The sequence below is a fragment of the Sus scrofa genome, chromosome 13, assembly GCF_000003025.6.
Source record: "Sus scrofa isolate TJ Tabasco breed Duroc chromosome 13, Sscrofa11.1, whole genome shotgun sequence".
NCBI lineage: Eukaryota > Metazoa > Chordata > Mammalia > Artiodactyla > Suidae > Sus > Sus scrofa.
In genome coordinates, this window is record NC_010455.5 from 23943278 (window position 1) to 23963590 (window position 20313).

At 47.4% G+C, this 20313-nt stretch overlaps 1 protein-coding gene and 1 long non-coding RNA gene across 2 annotated transcripts; one reads left to right on the forward strand and one right to left on the reverse strand.

Annotated features, from left to right (window-relative positions):
• On the reverse strand, nucleotides 1109-14290 carry CX3CR1 (C-X3-C motif chemokine receptor 1). Its single transcript, XM_003358374.4, has 2 exons — nucleotides 14139-14290; nucleotides 1109-3387 (listed from the first exon to the last, which is right to left on the reverse strand). Exon 2 carries the CDS (start codon nucleotides 3376-3378, stop codon nucleotides 2308-2310), a length of 1071 nt encoding a protein of 356 aa, XP_003358422.1. The 5' UTR covers nucleotides 3379-3387; nucleotides 14139-14290; the 3' UTR covers nucleotides 1109-2307.
• On the forward strand, nucleotides 9082-12220 carry LOC110256576. Its single transcript, XR_002338216.1, has 3 exons — nucleotides 9082-9264; nucleotides 10300-10498; nucleotides 10690-12220. It is a non-coding gene; the product is annotated as an uncharacterized LOC110256576 (long non-coding RNA).

The following is a 20313-nucleotide window of genomic DNA, read 5'->3' on the forward strand; positions in this document are numbered from 1 at the left end:
ATGTATACATTGCAGTTACAGTTTTTTCCCCCACCCTTTCTTCTGTTGCAACATGAGTATCTAGACATAGTTCTCAATGCTATTCAGCAGGATCTCCTTATAAATCTATTCTAGGTTGTGTCTGATAAGCCCAAGCTCCCGATCCCTCCCACTCCCTCCCCCTCCCATCAGGCAACCACAAGTCTCTTCTCCAAGCAAAAGAATTTTTTCTTCTTTTTTCTTGGGAGTCCAGAAATAAGTTTAAAATGTAATGAAAAGTTTTATGATTTAACAGTTAGAACAAAGATCAGGTAATAATGGAGAAAACTGTGAACACACCGTGAACACCCTCTTCCATAGGTTGTCTGAGCCAAAGCTCCAGAAAGTTCCCACCACATACTCTGCTCCTAATGCCTTTCAGTATTCTCAAACTTTTCTCTTAAGATCTTAAGACTTAGGTCAAATGTCTTAAGATTAGGGTCTTAAGACACTTAAAAACTCAGGTCAGATGTCACTACCCTTATGTTACTAATTAATGCAAAGTATGCTTATTTGTAAACTTCTAAGTTCTTCATTTAAATGTTAAGCACCTCTGGAGTTCCCGTTGTGGCGCAGTGGTTAACGAATCCGACTAGGAACCATGAGGTTGCAGGTTCGGTCCCTGCCCTTGCTCAGTGGGTTAATGATCCGGCATTGCCGTGAGCTGTGGTGTAGGTTGCAGACGCGGCTCGGATCCTGCGTTGCTGTGGCTCTGGCGTAGGCCGGTGGCTACAGCTCCGATTGGATCCCTAGCCTGGGAACCTCCATATGCCGTGGGAGCGGCCCAAAGAAGTAGCAAAAAGACAAAAAAAAAAAATAAAAAAAAAATTAAATGTTAAGCACCTCTTAAGCCTTGGGGACAGAGGTGTGACTGTACCCAGCTTTGGAACAGCTCTGAATCTGAGCTCATGTGTTACATGTAATATATGCTCAATAAAGGCTTCATAACATATTAGTTTCGCATATGTGTGTCAAAAGCTAAAAAGTTCTAGTGCCCTTTGGCCCAGCTATCCCCATGGCAGGGAATTTAGCCAAAGGAAGTAACTGAAGAGGTGAAAGGAAGTCGCACAGATAAAAATGCTGCAAAATATGTATTTGCTAAATATTAGAAACAGTGAATGTTTATTAACAGAGAAATGGTGAGTGAGTTACAGTACATGATCTTGATGGAACATTATTCATTCTCTCATTGGTTAAACAAACATACTGACTGCCAAGGAGTGAGAAACACAGCAGTGAGTCAGATGCTTTCAATGAGCGCACAACCTAGCAGAGTCTTCTAAAATGTTCATTACAAAAAACTATATCGAAACAGAGAATTGTTCGTGGCCTAATGTTAAGAAAAAAAAAACAGATTATAAAACTGTCACAACTCGAAATGCATGAGGGTTTGAACGAGGTCTGATGGGCACATGAAAATATTGAATGGTTAGATTATAGATGACATTTTCTTCAGCATCACTTCTATTGTTTTTCAAGCGTTAGAGATTCAGACCATCCCAAAGGAAGTCTGAGTTTTGGAAGTCTGAGAAAAGGAAGCTGGTTTTGGGCTCTGGCTCTCCAGGTTGGCAGTGGCATGAACGATGCGGGCTCTCTAGGTAGGGTTGCCAGCAGGTGACTGGGAAGAAGTGTTCCAGGCAGGCTGGGAGGGCTGGGTCAGGGAAGGCTATGAATCTGTATATCTATGAGTGTCCACTGAGGGCCACCCTAGGAACCAGCCTCCTCTGTGTCTGAGCCTCATCCAAGCTCTCTCAACAGCACCAATTAAGCATGGTGCCAGCTGTGGGGAAGTTGAAGCCTGGGAAGCATATAAGAGGGCTGAGACCTGTGAGAGTTGGTGGCTGGTTCCTCATGCTGGAAAAGATGCTGACAGGTACTGCTATCGCCATTCTACAGCTGAGGAAGCTGAAGCTCTGTTGGCCTCAAATTACCTAGCAGGCAAGTGATGGAGTTGGGATTGGAAATAATGTCTTTTCAGTGTGGGCTAGTGTTTTTTCTTTTTATGCTTCTGGGCCCAATGTGAATGATACTGCCTCCTTTCAGGTTAAATTAGTCTGAGTTGAAATTTTGTCATTTGTAAACAAAAACGTCCTGCTATTTGCAGTAAGAGGCATGCCTACCCTTTATCATTCAAATTTTGAGCACAATTCTCAAAAAACTTTAGGGTTGCTTTGGAGTATTGGTTCCATTGTTTCTTGCATGTAGTAAATTTAAAAATCTGTCCTTATTATTCAGGATCAAAGTCCAGAACTGCAGGCTAGCTGCAGGGACAAGGCTTTGGGGATCCCTTCAGAGAAGGATGGATGCATCTCCATCATTGGTGTAATGAGTAAAATTGCTGCTCAGAATACTTTCCCGCCTGCTCCTTTGTGATTCAGATAGGGAGGAGGAAAGAGTGACAGGGTGGCCGCACAGGATAGCCAGGCATTTCCTATACAGGTGGTAAAGGTATCTTCTGAACTTCTCTCCAGCAAATGCGTAGATAAGGGGATTGAGGCAGCAGTGAGTAAATGCAATTGTCTCTGTCACACTGAGGGCCAACCTCAGATTCTTCTGCATGTCACAGGTGGGAAAGAGGTCAAAGCGATTGAGTGTCTCTAAGAAAATCATAATGTTGTAGGGTGTCCAGAAGAGGAAAAACACAATGACCACCAGAAAGATCAGCTTAATGGCTTTAGCTTTCTTGTGGTTCTTGCAGGAAAGCAGTGTCCACATGATTCTGAGGTAACAGTAACTCATAATGAACAGGGGGAGCAGGAAGCCAAGCAAATTTATTTCCACATTGCGGAGTACAGGCCAGATTTTCTGCAGGACCTCAGGGTAGTCACCATGACATTCGTTTTCCTTCTGCTTGGTGAACATGAACTGGGGTGCGGACATCAAGATGGCGGCTGCCCAGACACTGAGGCTGATGATGACACCTTGCGTCACGGTCCGGTTGTTCATGGAGTTAGTGGCCAGGACGATGGCCATGTATCTATCAATGCTGATGATGGTGATGAAGAATATGCCTCCAAAAAACCCAATGAAGAAGAAGGCTGTGGTGAGTTTGCACAAGGCATTGTGAAGGCCTTGCTCATTTATCAGATAATGAGTCCAGAAGGGCAAGGTGACTACAAAAAGCAGATCAGACAAGGCCAGGTTCAGCAGGTAAATGTCAGTGATGTTCTTGGGCTTCTGGCTATTGGTGAGAGCAAACACCACCAGCAGATTGCCCACGAGGCCAAAGGCAAAAATAAGGCAGTAGAGAATGGATAGGAAGACAGTTCCCAGGGCCACGATGTCTCCCATGTCACAGGCTTCTAGAAGCCCATCGTAGTCAAAGTCTTCTAAACTTGATTCAGGGGAGATGGTGGACATGGTGAGTGCCTGGATCAGAAAAGAAGACAAGTAACAGCATTAGTTCTCAGAAAAACAAAGTTGGAATTCTGCCGCTTCCTTAGGCAGCCTGGAAGAAACAAACTTCTGGTTGGGTGTCTGACCAAAACATTTCCCAATGTTTAATCCTCAGAACAGTCTCTGTGACAGAGGCTGTAACAGACAACTCTGAAAGAGAGGAAACCTGTCTCTGAGAGGTTTAAGGGACCTGCCAGAAACTATGCAGTAAATGGCTCACTTAGTGTTTGAATCTAAGCCTTTTGAAACTTGAGATGGATCTTTTTTCTTTGATTTTCAAAAGTCAACCTAAAAGCTTGCTACCCTGACCAGGGTGTGGATGGGGGAAGAGGACCACAGGCAGGGAGTAGAAGGGTGGGGTGTGTGTGTGTGTTTGTGTGTGTGTGTGTTGTGGGGGGAGGGGTGCTGTAATTCACACTTAGAGTCCAAAGTGTGTGTGTGTGTGTGTGTGTTGTGGGGGGAGGGGTGCTGTAATTCACACTTAGAGTCCAAACTTGCCCAAAGCAACTGTTCATGAGCCCCTTCCTTTGCTCTCCCCTCTCCATCCTCTGGATGCTAATTCCTCCTGAATGAAGCCAAATCTGAAGAGAGAGGTCTGAGACACTGCCGAGCCCTGGGAACACCTGCACCCAGAGCTGCTTCTTTGTTTTTAAGAGCCATTTCTTTTCCTCTTTTTCTTAGAACCAACTAAGTCCTTCTCTTCCTTAAGGGATAAGACACAGAGTCAGAGAGGGTGACTACCTTGCCTTGGTTTGCCCAGGACTTGCCTGGTTTTAGCACTGAAAGCCTCACATGTCAGACTTTCAGTTCTAGGCCAACCAGGATGGGTGGTCATCTGACAACTGCAAGTGCAGAGGGGGTATCACCATCACTGAGGGCTTTGCAGTCATGAAAGGGCTGATGGAGGACTGTGCACAGTTAGCCTGCTGCCCTTGTCCTGGGGCTAATTAACCTGATAGTTACCAGCCCTGCACTTCTCTGTGGCCTGGCCTCTCCCACTATTCTTTTCCTGTTTCCTTCTGGACAAAAATGGAAACACAAGACGTTTCTGCTCAGGTTGGGAAGTGACACTTGTCTGTCCCTCTCCTCACAGCCAGGCCTTAGTCCAGAGGCTGCAGGGAAGCCCTTTGGCCCTGGTCCTCTGCAGCCCCTCCTCTTCCTTGTGATACCACAAGACAGGCCCTGAGAAACCTCAGCACACATCTCCTGGTTGTCATTGCCTCCCACCCCAGCGCAACTAAAACCAAAGTTCACGCGTCTTTAACCAAGGGAGTTTCCACACCCCATGACATCCTTTTCATGCTGGTTGTACCAAGATGGTGTCTTTGCCAAGGCAAGGGCCCACCCATCCAGAGCTTTGCTTCTCCATTCCCAGATTCTGCTTGGTGTCCTGATCCACCCCTGCCTCTTACCCAAATCTTCCCCAGGGAAGTGGTCCATGGCTTTCTGACCTGGGCCATCTCAGGCCAGTTTTCAGCCCCAGAGACGTATATGCTTTCTTTGCTTTCAGATGCAATGCCCTTTTCTCAGAGAGAAAACTCTGGCTATGACCTTGACCAGTCATAGTTAAGCTGAACCATATACAATGGCTGATACACAACCATCTTGAGGGACAGAAATGTCAGTTTCACATGGCTCAGCTGAGATGCAGGGAGGCAGGAAATGACTGCTTGGTGCAGGTGGCCATTACCAAAATCTGTCTTCCTAGATGGGCAACTGCGTAGAAGTGCAAACAGTCAAGCCCTTGTGGTCTTAAGTGGCATCCTGGGGCTAGCCCCCTCTCCCAACCTGCACCCCCTGCAGTGAAAGGAGCTGGCAAATGGACCTCAAGAGGAGGCCAAGGACAATAAAAATCCTTCTGCATCTCTCTTGGGCCTGTGTTCAGACCTGCAGTCCAGGAATTTTGCACTTTGGATTGGCTTGGTTTTTCCAAGTCTTATAAGATGGGTTTGATGTCCACTCTTGGCACCATGCCTTACACACAGGGACCCCTACAAAATTTTGGGCAGATGTCGCTGGCTCATAATTGAGGGGGAAGAGCAAAGAGGTGGGGCAGGAAGTGGATGGGCTGCAGACTCAGGCTGTCCTGAAATTGGATCCCACATTTGCCAGTGGATCCCACTTTCTGGCCAGTGACCTTGGGTGAACTTGGAAACTTCGAGCCTGACATTTCTCATCCGTAAGATTGGGATTCATTCTCATGCCTGGCCACATCGCTGATCTGAGGGGAGCACTTGGCACAGTGTGCTGCATACAGCGGTGCTTAATGAATGCATTAGAGGAGGAAGCAGAAGTCCTTTGGACCTTTGGAATCATGCAGGCTGCTTGTGGACTCTTTCTTTCACTCCCACCCTAGGCATTGTGGAAATTTGGTCTGTGAAGGCCTTATTTTTTCCCTGGGAATAAAAATGTTTTGTTAGCAGTTTTTTTGGGAGGTGGGGACAAAAAGTGCAAGCAAGCCAATTTTGAGCTTTTATTAAGCTGTCAGGCTCATTGCCAAACACTCCATGTTATTATCTATTTAATCCTCTCCATGATTCTGAAAGGAAAGTCCTATATTTAGTTCACTGCCCTGCTGAAGGCTCCAGGGATATTCATGGTGAGAGGACAGGGAAAGCTGGGACAAGAGCTTGGAGAAGGCTGGGACATTAGAAATAAACAACTACTGTGGCAGGTGGCAAGGAGGGCCCTGGTCCCATGCCTCGTCTTACTGGGCACCTGGCTCAGGGCTGCCATGTGCACACCTGGAAATGATTTCTGTAATTTATACCAAGATGCCATGGTTGGTGCTGGTGTGAGGGGTTCAACATCGATTCAGTGTACAGGTCTGAAGTCCCCACTGGCACTTGGTTCAGCATGGCCAGACATAGTCTTGGCCACGAAAGGGCTTGTCATCACAAGGGGTAAAAGTTCACATCAACAAAGTCTTCAGTGAGGACAGAATGCAAGGGGTGTGATTTCAGGGAACGCCCCAGGAAGGATAATTTTTGCTGACTTTTGGTCTTATTCCTTACTGAGAGGAAGTGACTGGTCCCAGGGTACCAGTCTAGCTTGGGGCCACCACCTGCCATCCAGAGGGACAAGTGAGGGCTCATCAACGCTCGGCATTTCATGCTGACTCCCTGGTGGCTTGACATTCCCAGCAGAGACCCCAGAAGTGTCCCCGTGTCTCCAGGGCCCCTTTCCTGAGCATTTGCACAGGGTTCTGTACTGGCATATTGTGGTCCCTGCTATGAGCAAGTCCGTGCTGTGCTAGACAGGAGGGGATGGGATGGATGAAGCTTTCAATGAGCTCATTCCCATTAGCACATAGTGTGCACGTGGGGAGCCCAGCAAAGTTTAGCACCTGGGTAGTCACACAGCTGGAGGTTAGGGGAACAGGGCCAATGTCAAGTCCGTGATCATCCCTCCCCCTCCTCCTTCCCCAAAGTGAACAAGACACAAGGCCAGATCTGGCAGGGAGAATAAAAAAGGACACATTAAATATCAAAGCAGAGTCCAGAATGGGGATAACAAGCAATAAAAGCAAGCACTTTCCCTCTTTGAAAAACAACCTCACTGGTACAGTGAGAGTATAAGAATGAAATAAAATTTAGGAGTTCCCGTTGTGGCTCAGTGGTTAATGAACCTGACTAGGATCCATGAGGGTGTTAGTTCAATCCCTGGCCTTGCTCAGTGGGTTAAGGATCTGGCGTTGCTGTGAGCTGTGGTGTAGGTTGCAGACGTGGCTCGGATCCCACGTTGCTGTGGCTATGGTGTAGGCCAGTGGCTGTTGCTCCTATTCAACCCCTAGCCTGGGAACTTCCATGTGCCACAGGTATGGCCCTAAAATGAAAAAAAAAAAAATTCAATTGCTTATTAGGAATTCATCCTAGAGACACAGGGGTGGGTACCAGGGCAAGCGCTAACACAGGTCCCATGACACTGAGGCTGCCCTGCACACCCATCCCCAGCCGTCCTCAGGCCCCCTCACCCTCTGTTAAGTCACTGTTTTACTAAGTGATGCTGAGCTGGAAGAGTCTGGGCTGAAGTTAGAGGCTGAGTTTTCAGCGCACATATGTTCCATACCCAAGTTGAAATGAATTTTGTAGAACCTGCTCTAAAAACAAAAAACCACCCAGTCAGTTCCACTGTTGATCCTGTTCTGCTTCCTCTGGCCACTTCCTTTTCTCAGCCCCATGCACTTCTTTAACTTTTTTTTTTTTTGGTCATCATTACCCACTGTTTCCAATCAGCTTCCCTTTTCTACACTTCCCCTCTCATCAGGTGGCCCCCATCCACTTTCTTCTCCCCAACCTCTTTTCGTGCTGCTCCCCGTCTCTTTTGGCTTCACGACCTGCTTGTTGTTTTCTAGATCCAGTGGATCTTCTCTTATTTGCTTGTTTCCTTACCTTCCTTACTCTCTTTTTATGGCTTTTTCTGTCCCAAGTACAGACAGGTTGGAGGTTCAGTCTAATGCCAAGAAAAGTGTGTGGCTTATTTTTTTTTTTCCTTTGGACTAAATGAAACTTGGGAATTGCTTGAGTCCTGGTTTTCCCCATGGGGGTGCCATTGTGCTCCTGCTGTTCTAGAACCTGAGGTTATCCTCCGAAAGCCCCAGTTTAGGAGAAGAGCTGCCATTCCTGGTACCAGCTAAGTGTCATGCTCCAGACATAAGACCCCATTCAATTCTTACCACATCCTCATATGGAAAGTGACTATGCCCCCTTGAATATAACCAACAGCGGGTCAGAGAGATTTGGGTAACTTATCCAAGGCAGCTACAGAGCCAGGATTTCAATCCAGATGCATCTTCCTCAAAGCCAGGCTCCCTGCCCTGCACCTTGCTTTTCCTCTTGGAGAGGAATTCTGCAGCCTATGGCAGCCCACATCTCTAGAACGAGAACCAAAAAGTAACAGAGGTGACTCCCTCTGCAAAGGATAAGATTCATGATGTGACTCTGAACACTTCTTGAGTTTCTCCTTCTAGGACTCAGTAGGCTGACACTCAGTGAAAGTGTGGGTAGGAAATGGACGGGGAGTGGATTTTTTTTTTTTTTTTTTTTTTTTTTTTGGCCTTTCCAGCCACCACTAGTCTGGTCCTCACTGCTCCACCCCCAGAATCTAGCTCTCATCCATGATGGTGAAGAAAGTGGGCTCTTTTTCTCTGGAGAAAAAAAGGCTGAATGAAGGCTTATTTGCCATCTTCAAATACACAGTGATGCTATTCAGAGCCCTGTAGGGGTGCATACAACCCGAGGATGGCTGGCAGAGCCTGGGCAGCTCACTCTCAGCTCTGCCTCAGTTTCTTTTTCTTTCTTCTTTTTCTTTTTTGTCTTTTGAGGGCTGCACCTTTGGCACATGGAAGTTCCCAGGCCTAGGGGTCAAATCAGAGTTGCAGCTGCTGGCCTACACGCAGCAACACCAGATCTGAGCTATGTCTGCGACCTACACCACAGCTCATGGCAACACCAGATCCTTAACCCACTGAGGAGGCCAGGGATCAAACCTGCATCCTCATGGATATGAATTGGGTTCATAACCTGCTGAGCCACAACGGGAACTCCCTGCCTCAGTTTCTTTTCTTTTCTTTCAATTTATAGGATCAGTTTCTTGATGTTTGCAATGAAAGCCCTGGACTGGACCATCTCTAAAGGCCTGGCTAGCCCTGGTTGCTCAATTTACCAACAAAGACTGAACAGGAGGAATATAAGTCCTGGGACAGGGTACATGTGGCCTGATGTCCACAGACTGGCTGCCTAGAAGCCTGTGAAGCTTCTGGGCCCACAGGTGGCCAGCACTCAGATGAGGTTCTCTTTGGAGACAGAGCCCTGGATCAGTCCTGACAAGTCTGGAATTCACTTTGGCTAGGTAGGAGGGTTCTCAGTCTGGCTCCAAGCCCACACCCTGGCTACTTGGGCCATGAATTTTAAAGGACCTGATGGTTTTCCCATTTGCAATGACAGCTGTTTTTCCACAAGACCCCTCTTAGGATGCAGAGAGAGAGAAGGTTGAGAAAGGAGCAGAGGAACAGATGGAGGAGGCTTGCATTCCACTCTGAGGAGCTCCTGGGGCACATTTTGCAGTTTGCATCCCTCCCCCACACAAATAAATGAAGCACAGGGAGAGAGAGTTCCCCTAAAACAACACAGCATGATCTACCTACTGGTATTTTATACAGGCCAAATGCACACCCCAAGCCAAGACCAGCAACAGGAGAAAAACCATACGTGGGGTGAGGTCCTTCTGCTTATGCACGAGCTGCCCCATCACAGAACCTGCACTTGTTCCTGGTTTGACGTGCCTCCCTCTGCTTCCCTCCTCATGGCACTTTATCGCATTTCTTTATTTCTTTTTTTCTTTTTTTTTTTTTTGTCTTTTTGCCTTTTCTAGGGCCACTCCCACAGCATATGGAGGTTCCCAGGCCAAGGATCCAATCGGAGCTGTAGCCGCCAGCCTATGCCAGAGCCACAGCAACTCAGGATCCGAGCTGCTCTGCGACCTACACCACAGCTCACAGCAACGCCAGATCCCCAACCCACTGAGCAAGGCCAGGGATCGAACCCGCAGCCTCATGGTTCCTAGTCGGATTCGTTAACCACTGAGCCACGACGGGAACTCCGCATTTATTTATTTCTGTCAAAGTACTGTGAATTTAGAAAGGAACTGCTCTGTAACTTTTCTTTTTTAATAATTGAATTGAGGAGATGGTTTATTAATTATTGATTAAACTAATAACTATTTATTATCTTTATCATACACTGGTGTAAGGACAAGTAAAAGTGAAAAATAAGAGATTTAATTCTCCCTTTCGAAAATAAAGGACAGGAGTCCCCTGGCCTCCTCCTCCCCTCTTTGAAATGCGGATATATATCCATTTGAAAATGTGATCCATTCCTCTGTCAGCTTTCTGGCCTAGCAGCCATCTCTCCAAAATGCAAACATCGAGGTGCCCAGGCTCCTGGTCCCAGTGGGAGAGCAGGAGGCTGACTTGGGTGGGAACCTGGCTCCAAGTTGCACCATTCCCTCTGATCATAAAGAGATGAGAAGTTTCTCTTCTGGATGAAGCCAACCGGCTGATACAGATGGTGACCCCAGTGACCAGGTAAACTTAACGTTTGAAGTTCTCTCACTTGAGGGCTAGTTATTGTTTATCTTGAGAACGTGTGTTAAGGGGTGTTTCTGGCCATTCTGAAATTTTTTTGGCTCTTTACTCCCTCTTGGAAGATTGCCTGTGGTGCCTATTTAAAGCATATTCAGCAAGAAAAGTGTTTTCTTTCTCTGCTATCTTTGTAGGGAGGTCTTCCAGGGTCAGAACCCCCCTGAACTGTACTGCCAGGAATCAGAGCCTGTGCTCGGAAAAACTGGAAAAGACCTGGCCTGTCCACCCTTGGCCCAGGGCCTCACAGCTATGACCCATCCTGGAATAGCAAAGCAGCCCTCCCTGTCCAGCCTGACCTGCAGGTGCTGGCTCTGATCCTCTTCAAGGGGGAAGGTCTGAGCCTCATTAAATACGGGTAGCTGAGGACTCAGTTCCAGGTCAGTGGTTGGGCTTGGGGGGGGTGGGTAAGTCGTGTCCCTGATCCCTGGAAAGAGGTTCTTTGAGGCCAAGGTCTCTGGTTTGGGACCACACCTGATATTGCTGGGTTTTTTGCAGCCCAGGCAGGCTGGGGATAGGGTGCCTCCTGGGAGTGGGGGTGGGGGAGGTATGGCAGGGAATGGAAGTTTGTCCTGAGACTGACTTAGCTCTGGCATGTCCCGTCCTCTTCTGCCTCTCACAGCCTCACGCAAAAGTAGTCAGTGATCTGAAGGTACACAAACTTTCTGAACCTCAGTTTCCTATAATGACAACATACATTGTTTCTCGAGCACCAAATATGGGCCAGGCAGTGAGCCTGGAACTTTATATGCCGCACCCTTCATCCTCACAGAAACCCAGCCTGTATCCATCACTCGGCTTCGACTGTTATCAACTCATGGCTGGTTTCATTTTAAAAGCAGAACCTAAGGCTTAGCAAGGTCAAGTGCAGAGCTTGGCCTTCATTCCAGAGCCAAGCTCTTTCCCCCGCCTACCTGTGAGGTGGTGAGAGTGACAGGTGTGGAGCAGGGCTAGACGGTGGCTAGTACACACTCACACACAGTGGTGCTTCCTTTGAAGCCAAGGGCCTGGGTGAGAGCCAGGTCAGTCTGAGGGCTAAGAGGGGTCGAATTGATTTTAGGCTGGGACTGTTTCCTATCCCGCATCCCTTTGTGAAAACAAAGCCCAAGCAAAGAGGAAGGTGAAGGATGTGAATCCATCACCTCCACCTCCCCGCCAAGCCTAAGTGTCCCTGGAGTTTCCCAAGAAAATGGGGAAGTTTTCATGCCTGCTTTTCACACAGTCCAGTCTTCTTTTCTTTGGGTTCAAGTTTTTTCTTCCTCAAGTTTTCTATTTCAACTATTTGAAAAAGAAAAAGCCTTTTTTGCAGAGGGAGGGCAGGAGGAGAGAAATCCTCAAACTCCCTGGCCTTCCTCTGGACTGGGCTGTGAACTCACAGAGCAGAGACTGCGGTGCCCCGGGGCAGTGACCTGATGTGGGTCACGCAGTGAGAAGTGACAGGCCCCAGCCAGCTGTGGCGCCAGATGTCTTTCCTCCCGTTTTGCATCCACATGTGTGTCTGCTCATACTTTCTTTCTGATGATTGTGTTTTCCAATGACACAGACCTTCTGAGCCCGAGTGTCCCAACAGCATACATCAATATGGAACATCAGAGTTGTGTCAGCAGTTTGTTTTGAAAATAGTTTTCATTATAAATGCAATAGATGCTCACAAAAATATAGATGGGGCAGTTCACACTGTGGTACTACAGTGGGTTAAGAATCTGGCGTTGTCTCTGCAATGGTTTGAGTTGCTGCTAAGGTGTGGGTTCTATCCCCTCAGTGGGTCAAGGATCTGGCATTGCTGCAGCTACAGCGTAAGTTGTAGCTGCAGCTCGTATTTGATCCATCCCTGGCTCAGGAACTCCATGTGCTGGGTGCAGACAAAAAAATGAAATATAAAATGCAGATGGCACAAAAAAGCATGACGTGGAAAGGAAAGATAAAACACAAAACTATCTACAATCCGGCTTCCCAGAGCTAACCACAGCTAGCTTTTAGCTTTCTCATCCTATCTTTATGCATATTTTTAATATTAATATAGAGTATATTTATATCTAAAATGAAAATACTATTTTAAAAGCATTTTATTATACAATTCCTGAACATAAAAAAGCAGAGAGGACCCCGACGCACTCACCACCCAGCTTCCATAATTCGCAACTCATGATCAGTATTTTATCTATTCCTCACTTTATGCCCTACTGGATTATTTAAAATAAATCCAGATGTCATGACATTTTACCCATAAACTTAACTAAGTGTGAATCTCTAAAACAATAAGAAAGACAAAAATAAAATTATTTAAAAATAACTTCAATGTTATTTCTCACCTTAAAAAGTTAATAATTCCTCAGTATCATCCAGATGTGATTTTACCTTTCTAAAAAAATTTATTTTATTTTATACCAGATTTACAATGTGTTGATTTCTGCTGAATAGCAAAGTGATTTAGCTTTTTTTTTTTTTTTTTTTTTTTTTTTTTTTTTTTGTCTTTTTGCTATTTCTTGGGCGCTCCCGCGGCATATGGAGGTTCCCAGGCTAGGGGTCGAATCGGAGCTGTAGCCATCAGCCTACGCCAGAGCCACAGCAACGCGGGATCCAAGCCGCGTCTGCAACCTACACCACAGCTCACGGCAATGCCGGATCCTTAACCCACTGAGCAAGGGCAAGGACTGAACCCGCAACCTCATGGTTCCTAGTCGGGTTCGTTAACCACTGTGACATGACGGGAACTCCATGATTTAGTTTTTTAATGTATATTCTTTTTCATATTACTTTCCCTGATGGTTTATTATACAATATTGAATATAGTTCCCTGTGCTATACAGTAGGACCTTGTTTATTCATCCTACATGTAATCATGGGCAGATGCAATTTTATTTTTTTATTATTATTGTTATTATTATTATTTTGTCTATACCTGTGGCATGTGGAAGTTCCCAGGCCAGGGACTGAACCCATGCCATAGTGCAACCTGAGCCACTACAGTGACAACGCTGGATCCTTAAACCTCTGAGCCACCAGGGAAATCTGATACAATTTTATTTTATTTTGTCTTTTTTAGGGCTGCATCCATGGCGTATGGAAGTTCCCAGGTTAGGGCTGAATCAGAATGTATCCACCTGCCTGTGCCACAGCCACAGCAATGCCAGATCCAAGTGGAGTCTGTAACCTACACCACAGTTCATGGCAATACCATATTCTTAACCCACTGAGCGAGGCCAGGGCTTGAACCTGCGTCCTCTTGGATACTAGGCAGATTCATTTCTGCTGAGCCAGGATGGGAACTCCCTGATACAATTTTAAGTGATGCTTTTTTAAAATGAGCATTTCTCCATGTCCCTGAAATGTAATTACTAATGCTTTTAATCATATTGCATCACATTGAGCAGATCATAAATGATCTAATTACCCACTGTCCTCTCCCCACTTCTCCCAAGCCCCTTGGACATTTAGGTTGCAGTATCCTCAGGAAAATGGTATCGCTTGTTAGGATGTGAAGCAAACCAGCCTCTTTAACCCACTTTGACCTCTGACCAAAGTGCCTCCCCCACCTGGCACCCACAGGGCACCCTCAGGTGCTAACCACATCCTCTTCTCTTACCTGGGCTGGACCTGGGGAGGGAACTTCTGGATGTGCCAATCCGCCACCCTGTCCTGCGAAGACTCTACCAGAGAGTATTTCCCTTTCCCTCCCTCCTTATTTGCAAAGTTAGCCAATAGTGTCTGGTTTCCTGTGAGGTAGACTATGTTTAGATGCTGCCCACGCAAGTTCAGAAGCTCCAGGCTAGAGGCCAGCTGAGACAGGAGGGTCTGAATTCACAAACCTGGGAGCCTAGGGGCACACACAAGCCTGGGGACAGACCAGGAGGGGTTTGGAGGGAGTGATAGCTTGGGGGCTGTGTTATCTACCCCTACCCCAATGTGAGTGGAGGGCAGGGAACAGTGCAGCTCTCCTTAATGATATGCTTCAAGAAAGCCCAGGAACTGAGCCTCAGTTTTCCTGCCAGTAAAAGGGAGCCCATAATACTCACTGGGGTGCAGGTTTGCTGAGCTACAGATTTTCTCTTCAGAGTGTGGTCCCAGCTGGGAACTTATCAGAAATGTAGCACGTCAGACCCTGCCCTAGGCCTCTTGAAGTAAGACTCTGCTTTTTTTTTTTTCCTTTTCGATGCCTTATAGATTTTATTCATGATAAAGAAAATTCACCTCTATGTATCTTTATTTTTTTTTCCCATGTGACTCGCTTTATTATGACATCTGCTTTATTGCGGTGGTCTGGGACCAAACCCACGATATTTCTAAGGTATGCCTATATTGTTTTATAAAAACAAAAAATTTTATTTATTGAAGTATAGTTGATTTATAGTGTTTCAGGTATACAGCAAAGTGATTCAGTTATGCATATATGTATTCTTTTTCAGATTATTTTCCTCTATAGGTTATTACAAGATAGGGAATATAGAGACTGCATTTTAATGACGTTCTTAGGAGATGGTCAACATATTGAGTTTGAGAGGCATTGGCACAGAAAGCACCTACAGAGTGCCTGGCACCTGGTGGGCACTCAATAGCATGTTTCCCCTCAACTCCCTCCTTTAAGGCTCTTTGTGGTTCCCTGTACCCTGCAGTTAAGCCCATGTTGTGTATCTGATGGGCAGTGGTCCAGGCTGCTCCAGTGGGATGTGCCACCCAGTTGGGTCCTGATTTCCAGGCTGTGATCCTTCCCCCAACCCTGGCCAAATGGTTCTCTGACTGGAACTAGAATCTCAACCACCATGGCCACACTGCTTTCCTACCACTTCCTTACCTGCCCGAGTCACATTCAAGGCCAAGACTCCTCCTGGTCACCCCTTCCCAGGGCCTAGCCAGTGTCTGGAATAGGTAGGCCCTCAGTACATGTGTTTATTGAGTGGTTGATGACACCCCCCCCAGGCCTTCCCTGGCTCCTCACTGCCCTTCTCACCACCTGTGCCCAGCACAACCCTGGCTCTAGTCACTGTGGTCCTAAGGGGAGGACTGAACTGCAAGCTCCCCGTCCCCCCGCCCCCACATACCGCTCCTCATCCCCAACACAGACTCTCCAGCCAGGACCAGCTGTGAGTGGGACAGCAGTGCCCCAAGCTGGGTGACCTGCTGGCATTTGAGGAAGTCCACTGCCCAGTTTCCTTTCTCAGTCTTCCCCTGGCCTCAGTGTCAGGCTATCTTCTTGGCCAGGCTAGAATTTGTGCTAAAAATAATCCAAGACTACTGCTGGATTCCCCCACCCCCAGGGAAATTCAATATAGAGGAGCCTGCCCCACTGGGACTGGCAGATAGACTTTACTCAAATGCCTTGAGCTGCAGGAAACTTCAGATGCTTGTTAGTGTTTGTGGACGTTTCTTCTGGATGGGTGGATGTGTATTCCACCTGGACAGAAAAATCCTCTAAAGTAGTTAAAGCCCTCCTTAAGAAATTATTCCCTGAGTTGGATTGCCTACCCCCTTCAAAGCCCTTCAAAGTGATGGTGAGCCTGCTCCTGTCCCCAGGATAACCCAGCAGGGATCTAAAGCATTGCATGTGGGTTGGAAACTACATTCATCCTGGAGTCACACTCAACAAGAAAAATTGAGAAAATGAATCACATATTGAAAAAGAGCATTGCTACCGTATGCCAGGAGACTAATTTATCTAGGAATAAGGCCTCTGCTGTTGCACTGCTATAGAATTGAGTGGCTCCCAGAAGCAAGCTTAAATTAAGCCCTTCTGAAATGTTGGGTGGTGGATTGTTCCAAGTGTCTGCGATCAGGCTAGTAATCCATGTGGCAAGGTTGCTGTGAGGGTTAGCAATGACACATGTAAAGCATGTCAGATGGCGCTTCGTGGCAGGGGTGGTTAGCCATTTCGTTGTTGCAGAGTTGCCCTCTCTGAGCATCTCTGATGTCAGATGGGAACTTCATGGTCAGGCAGCCAACAGGGGAGTCTGTCCTTGTTTCCTATGTTAGGGAATCCCATATGGTTGAGCCCACTGATTGGGAACAATGAGGAGGATGGCTATGACGGCATGTGCAGCTCAGGCCATGGTTTACAAAGCTTTCCCGCAGGCACCAGCCCCTTTTCAGGGCAGGGAACTAGGCCCAAGGCGGTTAAAGGAATAACACAAGGCCACTCAGCAGGTACAGTTTAGAAATTTACATACATGTGGTGTCTGGCTGTTTCTCCGCATATTACCAACCAGAGCAATGCCTCTGAGAAGCCTCAGGGTGGACAACCATCACTCTCCTAAGGGCTTTCTTTTAGCCCTGGGAGAGCAGCTTGTGAGGGAACCAACCAATGGCCAGGGTTGTTAGGCAGGTGGAGGAGGCCAGGGTGGGGGAGTTGGGGAGGGGGAAACCATTTCCTAAATGGAAGCCTTGGGCTCCCCCTTGTGGTTTCTACATGAACTGCTGTCCTAGGCCTGGCTGATGCTGGTGTGGGCAGCAAGGTCCCTTCCATAGCCCTGAGTCAGGCAGACTCTGTGCCAGGCATGCTATAGTCAGAGTCTCATTTGACCCTCAATTCTTGGCTTGCGAACTGGGTGTTCTCAGCTGGTCGCAGAGATGATAAAATAGAGCTGAAGTCAGAGTTTACCCAGGAAAAGAATGCTGAAGCTGGTTCTCGCCTCGTTCAGTGATGGAGTTAGAGACACCCCCTTCCCAATTCTGAATTTGTAAAGGCTGTTTAAAATCAGACTCCCATAGGAGTCCCCAGTGGCACGGCGGGTTAAAGTTCCATCCTTGTCACTGCAATGGCTTGTGGTACTCCTGTAGCACAGGTTTGATCCTTGGCCTGGGAAATTACACATGCTGCCAGTGTGACCGGAAAAAGAAAAAAAAAAATTCAGACACCCCCCCCAGCTAGGCTGTGGAACTGAGGAGTCATTTTTGGACTTAATAAGGGGCTTCCCAGGTTTACAACCTGCTTTCACATTCATCATGTCTTGTAGACCTCATAGAACCCTATAAAGCAAGTTCATTAGGCATGATTATCTCCACTTTACAACCAAGAAAACAGAGATGCAGAGATAATAACAGGTGAAACTTAATCATCATCATCCTAGTTATTAATGTTCACTGTGTGCCAAGCTCTATGCTAAGCGCTTTACAGTTGTTACCTTGTTTAATACTCAAACAGCACTGGTATGGTTTCCATTTTATAGCAAGGATGCAAAGGCACAGAAAGGCGCACAGTTCAGCAACTGGCGCTGCAGTTGACTTTGGAATCTGAGTCTTCCTCACCACACTGTACTGACACAGGTAGCTCACTTCGAGCCACCATCTGTAAAAGATGGACAGGAACTGGATTCTGTCTTCCCTGGTGTCCTGGGCAGTTTCAGCATCTACAGGTAATAAAACAGGTGGAAACTTAGAAAAAAAAATTTGAGTTACCCTCAATTCTTCAGGAAGAAAAAAAGTGTTGGCAAGATGAGTGAGGGCAGTCTCAGGGCCCTGTCAAGGGGCATTTGATGGAGGCACTGCCAGAAGGAACTGAGGTCTAGACTAAGCTCCAGGCCAAGCTCACGACTTAACCTGGCTGCATCTCCCTGGGGTAGGGGGTGCCTTGTAATTCCACACAAGTTGCTGTAAGTGCTGGTTGCCCCTCTGAGTATTTTTCTAAAGCTTTTCTGGCAGGCCTATGCTGGTGTCTCCTGGGAGCTGCGGTTTCAATACAGCAGTGTCTACAGCTACACGGTTCAATACAGTGGTCACAGACCATGTGTGGCTCTAGAGTGCTGCACATGTGGCTAGTCTCATTGCATTGCAATGTAAGTATAAAATATTACCAGATTTTGGAAGGCTCAGCATGAAAAAAAAAATGTACCTTATTTCACTCATAACTTTTATATTAATGCCAGGTGTTGAAACGATATTTTAACAATATTGGGTTTCACAAAATATTTCATGAACATTAATTTTACCTGTATCTCTTTACTTTTAAAATCGCTACTTGAGGCATTCCACTTGTGGCTCAGTGGAACCAAATCTGACGAACATCCATGAGGACGCAGGTTTGATCCCTGGGCTCACTCTGTGGGTTGAGGATCCCGCATTGCCGTAAGCTGGGGTGTAGGTCGCAGATGTGGCTCGGATCCTGCATTGCTGTGGCTGTGGTATTGGCTGGTGGCTATAGCTCTGATTTGACCCCTAGCCTGGAAACCTCTATATGCCATGGGTGCAGCCCTAAAAAGACAAAAAAAAAAAAAAAAAAAAAAAAAAAAGAAAGAAAAAGAAAAAAAATCACTACTCAAAAATTACACATGTGGCTATCGCTTTTGGAGACTATTGGAAGGCACTGATCTAAAGCTTTTGGTCCTGGTGAATTTGCTTATGACGTGTACTGGAAGCCTGACACCCTCAGAACTGTCCCACAATGCAAGCCTGCTTGTCCTACCTCTGTGGGTTGTTGGAAGCCGGCAGTGGTGGTGTGGTGGTGGGGAAGAGGTGGCCTTAAGGTTTTGTCTCTCTGCCAAATGGGTACCTGGAAAATTCCTGCAGCCTGCTGACAGGGGAACAGAGGAGGAGTTCCCCTTGTGGCTCAGTGGGTTAAGAGCCTGACTAGTGTCCATGAGGATGTGGGTTTGATCCCTGGCCTCGCACAGTGGGTTAAGGATCCAGTGTTGCTGTGAGCTGTGGTGTAGGTCACAGATGCAGCTTAGATCCTGCGTTGCTGTGGCTGTGGTATAGGCCAGCAGCTTCTGCTCTGATTTGACCTCTAACGGGAACTTATGCTGTGGGTGTGGCCATAAAAAGAAAAAAAGGAGCATCATGTTTTATATATGAACCTCCCTTCTTACTTCGGCAATATTCTTTGGGTTAAACTCCTGTTACAGGACACCCCTGCCACTAGGAACTCGACTCACTTCAGTTCCTAAGACTCTAAGCTTTTTCTAATCTTGGCACCCCCCCTCCATGCCCCTCCCTCCCCACCCCTCCCTACCTGGCTGTCCCTTTAGATGGCAAGTGTGTTCTCACAGAGGCCTCCCCAACCCTTTTGGCTGCCTTAGGTCCCCACCCGTCCATCTTCTCAGTCCATTCTTTCCTCTTCATAGGACCCATCAAGCTGGACCCCACCCTCCTGGGTGTGGAGTGTGTGTGATACCTGTCGGCCCATTAAACAAGAGCATCAGGAGGGCAGGAATGGTGTCTGTGCTGTGTCCTGATGCCAGTGTGGTCCCTCTTCAAGGATTTGTTGCCAACTGCCTGCACAGTTAGAGGAGGAGTGGCCACTTGGCTGGTGCCCACTCTGTGCTGGGCTGTTCCCTTGATTCCTGTGCCCCCCCCCCCAAGGGAGCCACCATCACCTCACCCTGTGGAGCACAACCTCAGCTTGCGAGGGGCACTGCCCTGGGTCCTCTGCACTGCCCCGCCCCCGTGGTGAGTGCCCAAGGGGCTGGAGGCTGGGGCTGGTGGGTTCCCATACCTGGGCCTTCTTCCTCATTCAGAACTGGCCCCCACTTCCAGGGCCCATCTCAGAGGGGCTTTGGTCATCCAGCCAAGCCCAGCTCGGCCCTGTTCTTTGGGAGAGCCATGCTTCTTGAGAAGTAGTATCCAAGCTCTAAAAATCTCAAATTGTGCTCATTTTGGGACCCCACCCTGACCACAGGGCCAAGGGGAGAGGACCAAGGGGGCCAGATGGCTAGTGGGTGCAGACATGAGTTCAGGGGTGGGAGGCACTGGGCCTCGCTTTGGGGCACCTACCTTCCAGCCAGATGGAAGAGCAGGAGCAGAAACCTATTCTGTGCAGAAAAGGCCCAGAGCCA